Below are 19,113 nucleotides of genomic sequence, written 5' to 3' on the forward strand. Positions count from 1 at the left end.
CCAAACCTAAGCCCTCAATTGAGCCACACCAACCTTTTCAAAACCATCAACTACAACATAACTTTTCCCTCCATCCCCATCTTTATTTCCCAAACTATATATTTTCTACCATTATTATCTTTGGCAGTTTGCACCATCATACCTACGTCAGTCTAAAAAAAGACAAACACATTAGTAATCCACCAATCCAAAACCAAGTCAAGATTACATACCATTGTCGTCCATCCCAGGTTTACCTACAAAGTATTATTGAATTTGTCCTTACCTTGGTCTCTTATCATCAAACTCACGGGAATGTCTCATATCTGAAAGTATCCATAAAGTATGGATACGGAAATGACATCTCGTATGATGAACCCCCTCCCCAACACTGTCCTTGCAGCATCTTAACAACTACCTTACACCATTTTCTCCTGAAAAAAATTTAAAGTCTAGTCAACAGCTTTCTCATTCCCTCTTTAAGGTTCAAAATTATAAACAAACAAAACCTCACTGCCTTATCTCCATCCATATTGTCTGTGATCAATTTCAGTATAGTACCAACAAGAGAATCCTTTCTCTACAACTACATTTTATATTAATTATCTGTAATATTGACCTCAATCAAATTATATTCATATATACCCAATTCTCTTACCTGATTGAACTCTCAAATTCCTCAGAAAACCCTCAAAAATTAGATCAAGATATTCAAAACCTGTCTACCCAAATGGATGAGAAATTATCCTTACCATTCACCCTCACTGAACCAGTGTTCATAGATAAAAAAGTTGTTCTAGCTGAAACTGATAGTAATTGGAAATGGTGTATGGCGGGATACCTACGCTGTGAAACATTGGTTCCCACATCATCAATCTGTTTCTACATATGGAATAATTGGCCTTTAGCTCAACAGCCTACTGTCACCACTTTTAATGGATTGCGAAACAAAGTCCTTATTTGTTTCTTATCAGAAAAGGATTTCAATAGAATCAACTCTCAGAAACCTTGGTTTGTTTGTGGTTACTTAATGGTGCTAAAAGTGGTTCCAACTGAAGGATGGCCTGCAAATCATCAACTCCACTTTGATGAAGAAATAATGTGGTTTATATTGTGCAATATTCCTAATGAATGCATAAAATTTGATGATCTTCAGAAACTTACTCTCAAAATGGGTGAACTCATTAAAGCTCAAGATCCCTTTGGTAAACATCCTCTAAAGAAAAATGTCAAGGTGTGTATCAGAATCCCAGTGAAAAAAGCATTACCAATGGGTACTACCCTTTTTACCAGTGGCATAACTCAACCATTCCTGGTAGAATGTAGATATGTCAAAGTTCCAAGGTATTTCTGCGCCTCCTGTCGTGTTCTTGATCATAAAGATCAAAACTATCCAGCTTGGAAATTGAAGCAGAAAAAAATTGAAGACATTGAGGCTTCTAGCAGAAAGTATGTTCTTCCCGCCATCTCAAGGTTAATGATGCCTTCACCAACGGTAAACAAGCAAGTAAGCTCTTCTTCGACTGCTACAACAGATATTATCATGCAACAAACTGAAACCGTGCCAGAAACTCATATTGTTTCTCCTGCTATCACAATGTGCGACAAAGGAAAAGCAAGGGATATGGATCAGGGAATGGAAAACACTACTCATTAAGGTTTATCAAACACTTTTCAGATGGGTCCCTTTGTAAACAGATCCTCTACCCTGAAGATCTTTGATGTTGGTCTTGTTCAACAACACTCGACTCAACTGGATAATGGTCTACCAATTATATTTAAACAAGTTACTACTCAAAATGTTACTGTTGAAGCAACTATTTCTGGTTCTGAGCCAACACCTAGTGGACCGATTCGTACTACCAACTCTTCAAGAAGATTCAAGACTGTTGTTGTCCCAAATACCAATCCCATTATCACTAAAGGAACTCTCAATTCAACTGAGCATGATGCTTTAGTTAACCTTAAAAGTAAGATTAACCCCAGGGCTGATTTGAGGAAACGTACAAGAGCTAATTCTAGTTTATCAAGTATTGTGGTTATTCCTGAAGAACAAGATACCACTGAACCTGACTATGCTCAGTTGTGTCCTCCAATTACCAAATCGGAGGATTTACTTTCTATTGATCTTTCTACATGTTCTCTCAATACCCAACCAATGGTTAGCTCTTATGGAAACTACAATATACCTGCTGACAATTCCTCAAGCAACAATGGTGTCCGCAATAATTCTCATCTCAATGCTGCTACTTCTAATCTCGATTCTTCCCAAAATACTTCTCAAAGTGGTAATGATACCAGTGCTTCTCTTGGTGGTGGGTATGCCTTTACCACTCAGGTAAATCAACCTCTCCAAACATCTTTAATTGATACTGCCAACAATACTATAAACCAATTTCTTGTCAATAACATTAATCTGATTGCTTGGAACATTAGAGGATTTGGAAAAAAAAAATATGTCAATAAGGAACTTAGTCTACTATGTAGGAATGTCAACCCTGACATAATTTTTCTCTCTGAAACAAAAATGAACAAAGATATGGCTGCTAGAAAATTAAAAAACATGGGATTCCCTTGTACCTTTAATGTCTCTAGCATTGGTAGAAGTGGTGGTCTTGCTCTTGCTTGGAAGAAGGAAATTCATCTCAACATTGTCTCATCCGGTATGAGGGGTATCTATGTTACATCTACTAACATCATTCACTCTAAGACCTGTCATATTCATTTCATGTATGGTGAACCCAATAGTAGCTTGAGGCAAGCCTTCTGGGAACAACAATGCCAGCAATCTACCGCTCCCTCAGATGAACCTGTTCTTTTTATAGGAGATTTTAATGCTTTATTAGGAACTGAAGATAAAAATGGTGGTCTAGAAGTTGATGATCCTGATTTTGAAAACCTTAGAAACTTCTGCTTTGTGTTTAACCTGCATGATACTGGCTTTTCTGGAGTTAGGTTCACTTGGTCCAATATGCAACAAGGTCCTGATTTAATTCTTGAAAGATTAGATAGATGTCTTATAAACAAACAGCTGAAGATCTTTGTCCTAAAATTTGTGTCAACAATCTCCCCAGAGATTCCTCTGATCATTGCCCCGTGCATATAGGTTTTAACTATGAGGATATTTGTATGCCTAGACCTTTTCATTTTATGGCCATGTGGATTGAGGATCCTACTTGCAGAGATATTATTGCTAATTCCTGGTATGTAAATGTGGTAGGTTCCCTTGCTTACAATCTTAAAGCTAAATTGTTAAGTACTAAGAAAGGTCTAAGAGATTGGAATAAATCTTCTTTTGGTAATATTCATACTAATATATCTACCATCAGGAAAGATTTGGCTGAGCTCCAACTCTCTAACCCTACTGATACCAGCAATACTTCTAGACTCAAAGCTAGACTTGAGTATCTTTATAACTTAGAAGAGTTATATTGGAAAGATAAATCTAGGGAGGTTTGGCTCATGGAAGGTGAAAGAAATTCACCCTATTTCCATAGAGTTACTCTCTTTAGGAGAAAAAAAATGCCATTAGTTGGATTAAGAATTCGTTGAATACTATTCTAACTGATAGAGATAGTATTGGAATTTCTTTCATAGATTATTTCAAAAACTTTACTCTTCCCATCCTCAGCAGTTTCAGGATGAAATTCTTGTTGATCTCCCTATTAAGTTCTCTGTTGAGGATAATGTTCTCTTCAATATTCCCCTCTCTCCAGAGGAAATTAAGAATGATGTCTTCCAAATGGGCGAAAGAAGGCTCCTGGACCTGATGGTTTCACGGGTCTTTTTTTAATCAAAAATACTGGGATATTGTGGGAGATGATGTCATTGATATGACACAAACCTGCTTCAGAACTGGGCATATTGCTAAGGTCTTTAACCATACTAATATTGCTATTATCCCCAAAGTTCCTCTTGCTGAACTTGTTTCTCAGTACAGACCAATAGGGCTCTGTAACTTTATTTACAAAATTCTTTCTAAAACTCTGGCTAATAGACTCAAACACTTTAATAATAATATAATTTCCCAAAATCAAAGTGTCTTTATTCCTAAGAGGAGTATTTCTGATAATACTCTTCTAGCCAATGAGGCCATATATGATGCCAATCACAATGACAAAGTTGAAGGCATAGCTGCCATCAAACTTGATATGTCCAAGGCTTATGATAAGCTTGAATGGGATTTTCTAGAAAGGGTCTTAACAAAAATGGGTCTCTATAACCACTGGGTTAAACTCATAAACCAGTGTGTTTCTACTGTCGCCTATTTTGTTCTTCTTAATGGTGGCCCAACAGGGTTTTTCCAACCTGAAAGAGGGATGAGACAAGGAGATCCTCTCTCTCCTTATCTTTATATCATTTTCTTTGAAGCTTTGTCTTCTTACATTGATAGTCTTCAAAAGAAGGGGATTTTAGAGGGTATCAAAATTTGCAAAGATGCTCCTGAAAAATGACACATATTCTGTTTGCTAATGATTTCCTCCATTTTTCAAAAGCAACCTCTCAAAATTTTCAAGTCATTAAAGACTATCTTCAAAAGTACTTCCTGGCTTCTGGGTGTTTGTAGGTGAAAATTGTCTCTGCCGATTTTGGTAAATTCGTGTGTGTGGATGAGAAACGATTCTAGACCCTAAATAATGCACTGCACGGGAGTACTTTTGATTTGAGAGACCAATCTGTACAATCCTGGCCTAATCCAAGAAATGGCCATTTCAGGCTTGCTTCGGTCACAAAGTGAAGGAGAAGGGTTGGTATTAGGGAGGGAAACGAAGAAAGTGTTGAGACCAGAATCGTTGATTCTGAAGGTGTGGTTGTTTACGACTTGTATCAGAAAGTAGAACTGGCTAGCAGAATGGAAAGCTATCAGGTGATTTCTAGATACTGTGTTGTTCTCTGACCAAAACTTGTTGTTTGGTAGTAAATAGGTGAAACCTATTTATACAAGTCGTAATAAAACGTACCCTGGTCTCGTAGGAAGTAGAAACGATTGAGTGGTGGAAGAGTAACGTGTAACTTCAGGAATTATGCTTCCATAATGAAGGAGGTGGATACGTATACACCATTACTTCTTGTCATTACTAACCGCCCCGCTTTATGACACTTTCTTGTAACGGGCGTATTGCACGCCGCACATTGTAAACCGCCAGACCAATACCCTGATGAGTATCCCCAGTTTGTGACATGTTTGATGTCTCGAGTGTTTTCATGGAAAACATGTAGCACTTTGCTACATGCGGCAAGTTAAAATCAAGAGACTTTCCGCATGAAGATAGCATGTGATGATATTAGGTTCGTCTTGGCTGGTCGCCTAAAAGTTGCCACAAGTCTGCCAGTTCGGTGGCGAACTTGGATGGCTGAGATTTCATCTCATGAGGAAGGGTATCCGTTGATTATGGATACCTTTTGTTGGCGCCTGATAATGGCATAATGGCGTTTTGGTGTATGCCAGTAGCAATGCGACATGGCTGGCATGGCTCGTGCATGCCAGTGGCACGGTGGTGCAAGTGGCGCCTAGCGTAGCCATGGCCACTAGATTTAGGCGGCTGGTCGCCTAAAAGTTTCCAAAAGTCTATCAGTTCGATGGCAAACTTGGATGGCTGAGATTGCATCTCATGAGGAAGGGTAGCCGTTGATTATGGCTACCTTCTGTTGGCGCCTAATAATGACGCAATGGCACCTTTAGTGCATTCCAGCGGCATTGTGGCATGGCTGGCATGGTTCGTGCATGCCAGTGGCACGGTGGGGTGGCTAACATAGTTTGTGCATGCCAGCAGCACTATGGTGCAAGTGGCGCCTGGCGTAGCCATGGCCACTAAATTGTTGGCACGTTGGTGTTAGACCTCAAACGTGGTGTGGCAACATCAGTTTCAATGGCCACATCAATCCCAATATTTTGTGGAACATTGTTGGCGTAGCAACTTTTCCTAAATTAGGGTTTGGCATGTCGAAACCCTAATTAGCGCATAAGGCATGCGACGTGCGGCATGTGGCCATGGATGGCTGAGATGATTGGCACAAATTCAATATAAACCATTTAAGTTGGCTAGCCAAGTTGGATGGCTGAGATGATTCACATAAATTTGTGTTAACTCATGAAATTTCGTAATCAGAAAATTCAGAAATGGGACCCTCACTAAAATCGTTGTAGAATTCTCGTACGAACTCGGATTTTGACGGTCCGCCCTCCATTCTGATCAGAAAAGAATTTCCTATCCCCCACCGCGGTAATATTTAGGTTTTGAGCTCGTTTAGGAGGTGAAAACATCCCGACAGTAAAACTCAGGAAGAATTCAGGAGGGATTCTATTAGTTTTCAGCCATGACCTAGCTCGCCGTTTATGTTGTATCTCTTAGCTCGTTACTACGATTGATTTGAATTTTTAGTATGCTATTATAGACATCCATATGAAACTTTTGGCATGTAGATCATACTAAAATTGTTTACCAATATTTCCCAGTTGTTTTTACAATCGGCATGGTGACTACTTGACGCAATTCCACCTTTTTTAATATTGTGACAGGTTTAGAGCAACCTGATTGGTCAATAAAAAGAGGGGGCCGGCCAAGTACGAGTGTGGCCACACTTATGGTGTGCGTGGTAGGTTTAATGCGACCTGATTGGTCGATGGGGAATATGGCCGGCAAGTATGGGCCCAACCACAATTCATGGGAGTGTGGCAGGTTTAAAGCGACTTGATTGGTCGACAAAGGAGTAAGGGCTGGTTGGATAGCATGGGGCATGTCCAAGTGGCGCCGGCTGGCCTATGGCATGGCCACGCTTCCTCTTATTGTTTCTCCTACTCCGCGGCTCCTTTATTCTTTGCTTTCTAATTTTGGGTAGCAATTTGCACCTACTAATCCATGGCGGATCAATTGCTTAGTCTGGGATGGTTTGCTACATGCACCAGTCTGGATAAATTTCATGTGAACATATTGAGTAGCTCAATAAATATGCCAGTGGAGAGGTTGAACACTCATCACTTTACATGGCTCAGTTTCTTTGCAGAGTGGCGGCACATTAAATGTGAGGTTTTACAATTTTAACCCCGAATTAAAAACCACCATCAACATTAAGTTCCCTGTTTAGCACGTAACAGTACCATTGTTGCGGGGTAAGCATGAGATGGTGACATATGAGGATAAAAATCGAAAGGGAAGACATTAAGAGATTGTCAGGAAAATTCGACTAACCTTTGGCATGAGGCATGAGTAGTCTATGATCCTTATGTTGGCATACTTCTGGCTTGGCCACAGGGTGTTGATGTCATGTAGTGTTGGTGCAGCGAGACTTGAATACAAAGATGAGTGTTGAGGTGGTGGATCCATCGGCACTATAATGTATTGAGGCAGTATGCATGACATCACAGTTGTGAGTGTTGAGGAATTTGTATGTCTCAACACTAAAAGAAGGATGTGTTGAGGCAGTATGCCTGACAACAGAGTAGTGAGTGTTGAGGATTTTACACAACTCAACACTAAGAGGATGGATGTGTTGAGGAAGTATGCCTTGCAACACAGTGGTGTTGAGTAATTTGAGCGTCTCAACACCAAGAGGAAAAATGTGTTGAGGCAGTTTGCCTGGCAGCACAGTAGTAAGTGTTGAGGAATATTCACGTCTCAACACCAAGAGGAGGGTGTGTTGAGGCAGCATGCCTGGCAACACAGTAGTGAGTGTTGAGGAATTTGTACGTCTCAACACTGAGAGAAAGGATGTGTTGAGGCAGCATGCCTGGCAACACAATGGTGAGTGTTGAGTAATTTACACGTCTCAACACTAAGAAGAAGGATATGTTGAGGAAGCATGCCTAGCAACACAGTAGTGAGCGTTGAGGAATTTACACGTCTCAACACTAAGAGGAAGGATGTGTTGAGGAAGCATGCCTAGCAACACAGTAATGAGTGTTAAGGAATTTGCACGTCTCAACACTAAGAGGAAGGATGTTTTTAGGAAGCATGCCTAGCAACACAGTAGCGAGTGTTGAGAAATTTGCACGTCTCAACACTAAGATGAAGGATGTGTTGAGAAAGCATGCCTAGAAACACAGTAGTGAGTGTTGAGGAATTTACACGTCTCAACACTAAGATATTTAAAATTTATTGAATATGCTTAATAGATATAAAACATTTAGTCTAAGTATAGTTACTTAGCTCTGTCTCCGCTAGGCATGTCATTCGTGCATGATTGGGCTTTGGGTATTTTAGGCTCCCCCATGAGCGAGCAGCATCAGGCTTTAGTGATGACATCAAGATGATGACGGGTTGATAGACGGACAAAAGTCCACAGGTCTTTGATGGGGTGAAACAAAAGGTGGCCACAACTATGAACCTTGGTTGGCTGCAATCACGATCCTTGACAGGGAGGAGTGTAGTGGCTACATGCACGAACCTTGGAAGGAAGGAGTGTGGAGGCTACGGAATGATCTTTGGCAGGAAGGAGGCGTTGAAGCGGCTTCGGCTCTTGGAGCAAAACGCTGAAGCTTATGGAGCAAAACACTGAAGCTTCGGCTTCGGATCCTGGAGCAGCTTATGGAGAGAATGATGAAGCGGAGCGGCTGCTGGAGCGAACGTTGAAGCGCAGCCACTGCTGAAGAGCGTTGAAGCGGAGCGACTCCTGGAGAGAAACGTCGAAGCGGCCCCTGGAGAAAACTCCAGTGAGGGCGCTATTAACCCTTGACTTCGAAAAAATGTCTTGATACAATATGGCATATGGGAAGGCGATACAAATAGTGCTGGTCGGAAAGTCGTGTTTTTCTCCTCATGGGAAAGAATACGCTTCTTCTGTTTGATTTTCCCTTGCAACTCTCAGAGCCTTGACAGTTACAATGTTGAAGTCGGACGCCGCGTCAATCAGCATGCTGTCAAACTCGACATCCTTCAAGTAAACAGTGGTTAGGAGTCCCCAGTTCCATCTATCAATCGTGCTTTCCAGGAGAGGTTGGGGTTTGGGAACGGCTTCCCAGGATGGAAACAGCTGCTTTCTTGATGCAGTGTGGTTGAGGGCTGCAAATATGTCTTGACGTTGTGCCTTGGAGAAATACAGAATCTCATATAAATGTTTCATCATAGACTGCACGATTTTGTCGGCGAATTCCCCATAAATCATGCAGACGGGAAGAGGGTCTCTGTGAACTCAAGAGGGTTGCTGATTTTCTTTGCCTCAATTTTGGAGAAGTCGTTCCTGATCTTCACGTGTTATGAAATTGGATTGTTGATTCCCTTCTACTGGGCGTTCAAGAGCAACGCGAGCCTCTTCATCTATAAACGCGCGTCCTGCTGAAGTGCCTGCGCCGGATGTTAAAAGTATTCCTTGTCAGCTCCATCTGAGGTTGACGTGACTCTTGTGGTAGCCGCTCCGTTAGTGCCTTGCGGAAAATAGGTATCTCTTTCTGAGTTGTAGCCATGTATGTATGAGCCTTACGAGAACCTTTTATCCTTCCATCAAATCAACAGTGGTAAGAGGAGATTGGCTTCTTCTGTATCTTCCAGTCTCTCGTCCTGATGGTGGAGTAGTAGCGGCTCTGTGACGGTTGGAGCTGTCATACTTGAAGAAACGTTGGGGTTGGCGACAGCGGCTCTGGCTCTGGTGATCGGAGGTGTAACGCCTGAAGGGACATTTTCCACGCCGCTGGTGTTGACAGGTGGCGTATTAATGTCACTGGAAGGAACGTTAACATCGAAGATGATTTCAGCGCTAGTGTTTTCAGGGTTTGCTGCTCATTCGGACCTAAGTTCTACGATCTTGAGATCGGAATTGAAAAATGAAATTGGAAATTGGTATTGCAAACGAGAGATTAATCTCCCACCGTGGTCGCCAATTGTTTGTGGGTGAAAACTGTTTCTGCCGGTTTTGGTAAATTCGTGTATGTGGATGAGAAAAGAGTCTAGACCCTAAACAATGCACTGCATGGGAGTACTTTTGATTCGAGAGATCAATCTGTACAATCCTGGCCTAAACCAAGAAATGGTCGTTCCAGGCTTGTTTCAGTCACAAAGTGAAGGAGAAGGGTTGGTCTTAGGGAGGGAAGCGAAGAAATTTTTGAGACCAGAATCGTTGATTCTGAAGGTGTGGTTGTTTACACCTTGTATCAGAAAGTAGAACTTCCTAGCAAAATGGAAAGCTATCAGGTGATTTCTAGATACTGTGTTGTTCTCTGACCAAAACTTGTTGTTTGGTGGTAAATAGGTGAAACCTATTTATACAAGTCGTAATAAAACGTACCCTGGTCTCGTAGGAAGTGGAAAGGACTGAGTGGTGGAAGAGTAACGTGTAACGTCAGGAATTATGCTTCCATAATGGAGGTGGATCCGTTTACACCATTACTTCTTGCCATTACTAACCGCCCCGCTTTATGACACTTTCTTGTAACGGGCGTATTACACGCCGCACGCTGTAAACCGCCAGACCAATACCCTGATGAGTATCCCCCAGTTTGTGACATGTTTGATGTCTCGAGTGTTTGCGTGGAAAACATGTAGCACTTTGCTACGTGTGGAAAGTTAAAATCAAGTGAATAGCATGTGATGTTATTAGATTCGTCTTGGATGGTCGCCTAAAAGCTGTCACAAGTTTGCCAGTTCGGTGGCGAACTTGGATGGCTGAGATTGCATCTCATGAATAAGGGTATCCGTTGATTATGGTTACCTTCTGTTGGCGCCTGATAATGGCACAGTGGCGTTTTGGTGTATGCTAGTGGCAATGCGGCATGGCTCGTGCATGCCAGTGGCACGGTGGTGCAAGTGGCGCCTGGCGTAGCCATGGCCACTAGATTTAGGCGGCTGGTCGCCTAAAATTTGCCACAAGTCTGTCAGTTCGGTGGCAAACTTGGATGACGGAGATTGCATCTCATGAGGAAGGGTATCCGTTGATTATGGCTACCTTCTGTTGGCGCCTAATAATGGCGTAATGGCACCTTTAGTGCATGCCTGCGGCATGGATGGCATGGATGACATGGTTCGTGCATGCCAGTGGTACGGTGGGGTGGCTGACATAGTTTGCGCATGCCAGCCGCACGCTGGTGTTAGACTCAAACGTGGTGTGGCAACATCAGTTTCAATGGCCACATCAATCCCAATGTTCTGTAGAACATTGTTGGCGTAACAACTTTGCCTAAATTAGGGTTTAGCATGTCGAAACCCTAATTAGCGCATAAGGCATGCGACATGCGGCATGTGGCCGTGGATGGCTGAGATGATTGGCCCAAATTTAATATAAACCATTTAAGTTGGCTATCCAAGTTGGATGGCTGAGATGATTCACATAAATTTGTGTATCTCATGAGATTTCGTAATCAAAAAATTCAGATGTGGGATCCTCACTAAAATCATTGTAGAATTCTCGTACGAACTCGGATTTTGACAGTTCGCCCTCCATTTTAATTAGAAAAGAATTTCCTATCTCCTACCGAGGGAATATTTAGGTTTTGAGATCGTTTAGGAGGTGAAAACATCCCGACAGTAAAATTCAGGAAGAATTCAGGAGGGATTCTGTCAGTTTTCAGCCTTGACCTAGCTCGCCGTTTATGTTGTATCTCTTAGATCGTTACTCCGATTGATTTGAATTTTTAGTATGTTATGATAGACATCCATACGAAACTTTTGGCATGTATCTCATACTAAAATTGTTTTCCAATATTTCCCAGTTGTTTGTACAATCTTTGGGAAGACAATTTGGCATGGTGACCACTTGACGCAATTCCACCTTTTTTAATATTATGGCAGGTTTAGAGCAACCTGATTGGCCAATAAAAAGAGGGGGTCGGTCAAGTACGAGTGTGGCCACACTTCTGGTGCGCATGGTAGGTTTAATGCGACCTGATTGGTCGATGGGGAATAGGGCCGGCAAGTATGGGCCCAGCCACAACTCATGGGAGTGTGGAAGGTTTAAAGCGACCTGATTGGTCGACAAAGGAGTAAGAGCCGGTTGGGTAGCATGGGGCGTGGCCAAGTGGCACCGGCTGGCCTATGGCATGGCCACGCTTCCTCTCATTGTTGCTCCTACTCCGCGGCTCCTTTATTCTTTGCTTTCTAATTTTGGGTAGGACTTTGCACTTACTAATCCATGGCGGATCAATTGCTTAGTCTGGGATTGTTTGCTATATGCACCAGTCTGGATAAATTTCATGTGAACATATTGAGTTGCTCAATAAATATGCCAGTGGAGAGGTTGAACACTCATCACTTTACATGGCTCTGTTTCTTTGCAGAGTGACGGCACATTAAATGTGAGGTTTTACAATTTAACCCTGAACTAAAAACCACCATCAACACTGGGCAAGAAATAAATTTTGAAAAATCCGGTATTTTATTCAGTAAGAAGATTCCTGAGCATAGAAAAGCTCTCTTGGCCAATATTTTAGAAATCCAGAGCAGGCATTTAGGAGAAAAATATCTTGGCACCCCTACTGTGTTTCAAGCTTCTAAAATACACACACATACGGGTATTCTCCAAGCTGTTGATGCCAGAATTTCTGTCTGGCTTCATAATCTCTTGTCCCAAGCTTCTAGATCACTCTAATTAAACATATTGGCCAAGCTATTCCTCTATTTCAAATGGGAGATTTCCTTATTCCTAAGCATTTTTGTAAACAAATGGACTCTCACCTTTGTAAATTTTGGTGGGGTGAAACTTTAGACCAAAAGATAGGAAGTTGCACCTGCTTGGTTGGGACATCTTATGCTCCCCTAAAGCAGAAGGTGGTTCGGGTTTTAGAAAGGCTGAATTAAATAATTTGGCTATGCTAGCTAGGAATGCCCGGAGAATCCACTGTTCTTAAGGATAAATACTTTTCTAGAACTGATTTCTTGAATGCCAAGTGCACTGGTAAGTGTTCTTGGACTTGGAAGTGTCTACATGCCATCAAAGAACTTATCAAGCCTTTCATTTCTTGGATAGTTGGATATGGTCAATTTATTGACCCATGGTGTGACAAATGGATACCCTCATTGGGTTCTGCCACACCCAACCCTCTAGTCCCCCCTGATCCTAGTATAAAAGTGTCTTACTTTATCGACTCACAAACCAGAAGTTGGGATGTGTCTGGACTTAACACCCACTTTTATAATGCTTCTGTTTAGAAGATTATCACTATTCCATTGAGCCAGCTTTGCACTCCTGGTAGGAGGGCTTGGGATCTTTCAAAGAATGGCAAGTTTTCTTCTAAATCTGCCTACATGAGGCTCAGAGGTCTTAGGCCCTCCCCTTGTAAAAATATTTGGAATCGTATTTGGAAAATCAAAGTTCCTTAGAGAATTCAAGTTTTCATTTGGAGAGCAGCTAGAAATGCTTTACCTTCCAGAACTATCCTTCACACTAGAATGCCCATGCATAGTGTGGATTGTCCTAGGTGTACTGATACTCATGAAACTATTATGCATGCTCTGGTGCTTTGTCCCTTTGCTGGTAGAGTCTGGTTTATCTGTGATTTCAACATTAACACCCATTTTTTTCAAGACAAATCTTTCATTGGTTGGCTTATTTTTTGGTTAACCGATCCTCAGTCTAAACTCTCTGATAAAGCTCAAATTGTTTTCGTTGCTATCTTATGGTCTCTTTGGACTAGCAGAAACAATTTCATTTTCCAAAATATTGCTGAAAATCATACTACTGTCCTTGCTAGAGCCAGAGCTATGCTTCTCACTAGAAAAACTAGCTTGACTATTTCCACTACTGCTTCTGTCAGTATTTGTGATAAATGGATGTCCCCCTATTTTGGTCGGATTAAATGTAATACTGATGGTGAATTTGATGATATTTCTGGAGCAAATGGTGCAGGGTATGTGATGCGAGATTTCTCAAGAAAAGCAACCTTTTGTGCGTCCTTAGATTTTGAAGAAGCTGAAGCTAGAGCCATCTGGGAAATACTAAAGAAAGCCTTGGAGCAACACTTAACTCACATCATCATTGAAAGTGATGTTAAATCCCTCATCGATCAATTTTCAGCTGGGAATTTCGAAGGGAATACGCGTACGGATGCTATTTTTAAGGATATTCTGTTGTTCTCTTCTAAGTTAGTTGCTTGTATTTTTAGTTTTCAACCACGTTATTGTAACTCTGTGGCTCATGAACTTGCAATTTGGGCTAAGAAAAACAATTATATTATGTACTGGTCCGTCCCTCCTGTTTGGCTTCTACCAACAGTTGAGGAGGGTCATTATCCTTTTTGAAGGCCTTTGCTTAAAAAAAAAAACTGGCTTGATTGGGGTATACCAAATGAGACAAAATAAGGTCATTTTGAAGTAAAACGCAAAGCCCCTTAACCACATATTTACAAAAATGGCTAATCTATCCTTGATTAATTAATACTAATAAATGTGATTAGGGTAATTAATTTAGTTAGTTAATTAGTTGATTAAATTTTTTAAATTAGGTTTTATTTTAGATTGAAATCATGGATGAGGGTAGATTTTTGAGTTTTTTTTTTTTGTTGAAAATTCTACTTGTAACGGAAATGAAATCGTACTACCCACCAAACACTTATAAATATGGGATTGTAGAGCTGCTGGGTGACTTTATACTCAAAATCATAGAAGGAATCAACATTTTCAGTTCTGAAAGTATGAAAAGTCGGCAAGGTCGACGAAAAAAATACCCTGCCGACTATAGGATTTTTGACATACAGAGAAAGGTATTACAAATACATGATTAGTAGGCAAGGTATTAATTTCATAACCTGCCGACTAAACTATAGTCGGCAAGGTATAAGGATGAATATCGTGCCGACCCTGTAAATGCTAATTTCAGAAATGAAAAGTCGGAACATTATTCAACCTAGGAAGATACCGACTAATATTAGTCGGCAAGGTCGACAAAAAATACCCTACCGGCATTGTGGAATCACGTATTAGTCGGCAGGGTCGACAAAAAATATCTTGCCGACTTTTGGTAAAAATATTGAATAGTAAGGGATTTGAGATTGGGTATGATTTTGTACCCAATCTCGATTATGTAAAATCATACCTAATCATACTCAGTTTGAGATTGGGTACAAAATCATAACCAATCTCAAAACCCGTATAATCCAAATTTGGTATTTTTCTCTGATTTCATTGTTAGAATTTTGAAAAAAAAAATTGAAATTTTTTGGATGGATTTTAATCGTCATGTTTTTTTGGGGGTAATTTGGTCTTTTAACACTTTTTAGACACCCCTAAGCACACTAGTTTGGATGGGAATAAAATGGGTATACTCCAATTTGGCCGGATAAAAGAGGAACCCTTTAATTTGGAACAAAATTTGAGAATATTTTCTAGAAGTAACAAGTTGATTTTTTTTTGCAAAGTAAATGTTATTTCTCTGACTTCTGAATTTGAGTTTTGTTTTTAAAGAATTTATGCAATCCAATGATGACGAACGTGTGTTGATGGTGGTTTTTAGCTTAGGGTTAAAATCGTAAAACCTTAGTCTAACGTGACGTCACTCTGTAAGGAAACGGATCTGTAAACACCAACATCTCCACTAGCACATTTATTGGACCATTCAATATGTCTACATGAAATTTACCCAGACTCACGGATGCGACAACCGTCCCAAATACACTATAAATTTCGGCACCTTGCCAGTACAAGACTCACCGGGTACCTTTTTTTTATACATACATACTACGTTCCACGGCAGAACCCTTAGTATTGGCTGGCATCATCTTCGCTCATGCCAGCCACGCCTCTGCGCCAAAGGCATGCCAACCATGCCAGCCATACCTCCGCGCCAAAGGCATTCCAACCATGCCAGCGGCACCACCGTTCAAACGACATTCCAACCATGTCATCCACACCACCGTGCCAACGTCATGCCAAACACACCTCTGAGCCAAAGGCATGCCAGCCGCACCACCGTGCCAACGGCATGCCAACCATGTCAGCCACACATCTGCGCCAAAGGCACGCCAACCATGCCAGCCGCACCACCGTGCCAACGACATGCCAACCATGCCAGCCACACCTCCGCGCCAAAGGAATGCCAACCATGCCAGACGCACCACCGTGCCAAACGCATGCCATGCCTCCATGCCGCTAGCTGTCAAACGGAGGGTTGCAACAATCGACGGCTACCCCTCCTTCTGAGATGCAAATCTCAACCGTACAAGTTCGCCACCAAACGCGTTGCAACTTCTGGCCCAATGCCAAATTCCACGGATTATGCCAAACCCTAATTTTTCCGCGCCTAAAACATGCCAAACCCTACTGTGTTTTCCTTGTTAAGGTTTAAATGAGACACGCGATTCTACTGCTACCCGCAGTTCAAAATGGTGTACTCTTTTTCCTTCTCTTGGTTTTGTCCCTATGGATTTTTTCGGGCAAGGTTTTAACGAGTATCTAGGACTTCGAATTTATCATGGATTTGGACGAATATCCAAAAAGGTCTAGACCTAATTAAGGGGAATTTTATCTGGAAAGTCAAAAATGGAGCTTCGAAAAAATTTGGGAGGATAGATGGGTTCCTAATGAGGACACAACGGAAGAAAACAAATGGGATCAGGAAAAGTTGAACAAATTCTTCCCTCCAGAGGTCAGAGAAAAATTCAAGCAATAACTCCAAAATAACAAGAGCAAGATAAAATTAGATGGATACATCATCAGTCAGGGTATTTCTCGGCTAAGAACATCTATAATTTTCTAGTAAAGCAAAATTGGGACAATGATTGCTTAATGGATTTTCCTTAGAAAAAAGTTTGGAAAATACATGCAATTAAAAGAACAAGATTATTTATTTGGAAACTATTACAAAAATCCCTCACAACTTCATCAAGACTCAGAGCCCACAACTCAGTTACAAAACCTCATTGTCAGATGTGTAATTCTCAAGAACGGGAAACTGAACAACATCTCTTCAGAGTTCAGATCTTATCCTTTTGCCAGAGCTGTTTGGTTTGGATTTTAACTAAAAAATATTAATTCAAAAAGTAATATGGACTCGATTAATTCTTGGATTGAAGGGGCTAACAGACCCAAATATGGCTCAGTTTATGGAAAAAATAGCCACCATATTATGGTTCATTTGGAAACATAAATGTTCAGTAGTTTTCGAGAAAATAAACCCAGATCCGATAAATCTAATTGATCAAATCAAGAGATATTTGCTATCTAACCCCACCAAAATTATCCAAAAGGAAATTAACCCACAGAAACAGATTTTAGTTAGGTATAATTGGTCCGACATAAACACAAATTGGATAATCTTTATCGATGCTTCATTTAAGAAAAAAGACTCTACCATGTTATGCCTTTATTCTTTACTCAGTGGACCATGAGACCTTCATGCACATATCAGCGGTGTTGGAGTGGGATTTCTCGGCTTATCATGCGGAAAAAAAAGCCTTATCAAAGGTAGTCACATGGTTAAAAGAAAACATTCTGTCAAACGTATCCATCGTCACAGACTGCAAAGCTTTGGTCGACAACATCAACAAAGCAAGCATCGAATTTCCTTGGACCGCATAAAACAATTTGCAGGAAGCCAAGATAATTTTAAGGGATTTACCCCAAGCCCAGGTGAAATATATAAATAGGAAACTTAATACAACAATCGACTACATTGCTAAGGAAGCATTGAAAAATGTCTGCAACATATGTCCACACAATTACAACAAAGAGTTCATAAATCTAGTATTTACTCCAATTTCTTTGATAAAAATAAAACTGTAAATTTATTGTACTGTGTTTGCTAGTTAATATATCTTACTCTGTTAGCATTATTTTATCCTTATTACTTTCTTTAATTAATTAACTAGGAACAACTAGTTTAGCTAAAGAACTTCCACATAAAAAAAAACTCTTGTGGAGAAAGAATTTAAGTGTGAGTTGGATGAATGTTTTGAAGAAGGGTGGTACTTAAAAGCAGGGGCGAAGCCAGTGCATGATAAGGGTGTGCACTTCCCAACTGACTTTAAAACCTAAAATTTGAAAAATATTGGGTGTCCAAGTCCATTTCACCTCACTTGCACCCCTAGAATGCTTTTGCCCCTCTTAGTAAAAAATCTGGCTCCGCCCCCCTGCTTAAAAGGTGTAAAAAACTAAGAGCTTGTTTGGTATAGTTTTCAAAAACAGTTTTCTGTTTTTAAAAACAGAGAAAACAAAAAACAGGAGAAAACGTGTTTGGTAGGGACATTTTCAGAAAATGTTTTCTATCTGTTTTCTGTTTTTAAAAACAAAAAAATGAAAACAACAAATTATTGTTTTATGTGTTTTCTCTTTTTTTCTTTTCTTTTTTCTTTTCTTCTTTTCAGAACAAAGTAAGAGATGGGGGAATGACTGCAAGTGAGTCATGGCTAATATCACTATCTCTTAGACGAATCTTTACATTTGATCTGATTTAGTTGGTTTTCCTTGTTTTCAAAAACAGTTTACCAAATAATTTTTAGAAAATGAAAACAAGGAAAAAAGGGTATGTTTTTAAAACAGTGGAAAACTATTTTTCAAAACCGTACCAAACAGGCGCTAATTGTTTCATAGCTGTTGGAAATTAGCTTGCCTGTCCGCGGAATGCTCAAATGTGCATTTTTAACTAGTCCTATCGGACTTGCTATAAAAGTTCCAAAATGGATAAAATGCCTGGCTTGATTGGGGTATATCCAAATTAATTGAGGTATACCAAATGAGATAAAATAAGGTAATTTTGAAGTAAAACACAAAGTCCCTTATCCACATATTTACAAAAATGGCTAATCTATCCTTAATTAATTAACACTAATAAATGTGATTAGGATAATTAATTTAATTAGTTAATTAGTTGATTAAAATTTTGAAATTAGGTTTAATTTTAGATTGAACTCATGGATGTGGGTAGATTTTTGAGATTTTTTTTTCTTTTAAGAATTCTACTTGTAACGGAAATGAAATCGTACTACCCACACACTTATAAATATGGGATTGTAGAGCTATTGGGCGATTTTATACTCAAAATTATAGAAGGAATCAACATTCTCAGTTCTGAAAGTATGAAAACTCGTCAAGGTCCACGGATGAAGAACATGCCGACTATATCCGGCCGGCAAGGTCTGTGGATGAAGAACATGCCGACAACTTATGGTCGGCAAGGTCGATAAAAAAATACCCTACCGACTATAGGATTTTTGACATACACAAATGCATGATTAGTCGGCAACTATATAGAGATGGATATCTTGCCGACCCTGTAACT

The 19,113-nt window shown here is 40.3% G+C and overlaps 1 protein-coding gene across 1 annotated transcript; it reads left to right on the forward strand.

Annotated features, from left to right (window-relative positions):
- Positions 1-13,292: 13,292 nt before the first annotated feature.
- On the forward strand, positions 13,293-14,141 carry LOC113350615. Its single transcript, XM_026594753.1, has one exon. It carries the CDS (start codon positions 13,293-13,295, stop codon positions 14,139-14,141), a length of 849 nt encoding a protein of 282 aa, XP_026450538.1.
- The last annotated feature ends 4,972 nt before the right edge of the window (positions 14,142-19,113 follow it).

The sequence above is a fragment of the Papaver somniferum genome, chromosome 2 (assembly GCF_003573695.1).
Source record: "Papaver somniferum cultivar HN1 chromosome 2, ASM357369v1, whole genome shotgun sequence".
In the NCBI taxonomy this organism is placed as follows: domain Eukaryota; kingdom Viridiplantae; phylum Streptophyta; class Magnoliopsida; order Ranunculales; family Papaveraceae; genus Papaver; species Papaver somniferum.

What these genes read in the sequence shown, in the direction of transcription:
- LOC113350615 (XM_026594753.1), top strand. Translation starts at nt 13,293, where the DNA reads ATGCCCATGCATAGTGTGGATTGTCCTAGGTGTACTGATACTCATGAA.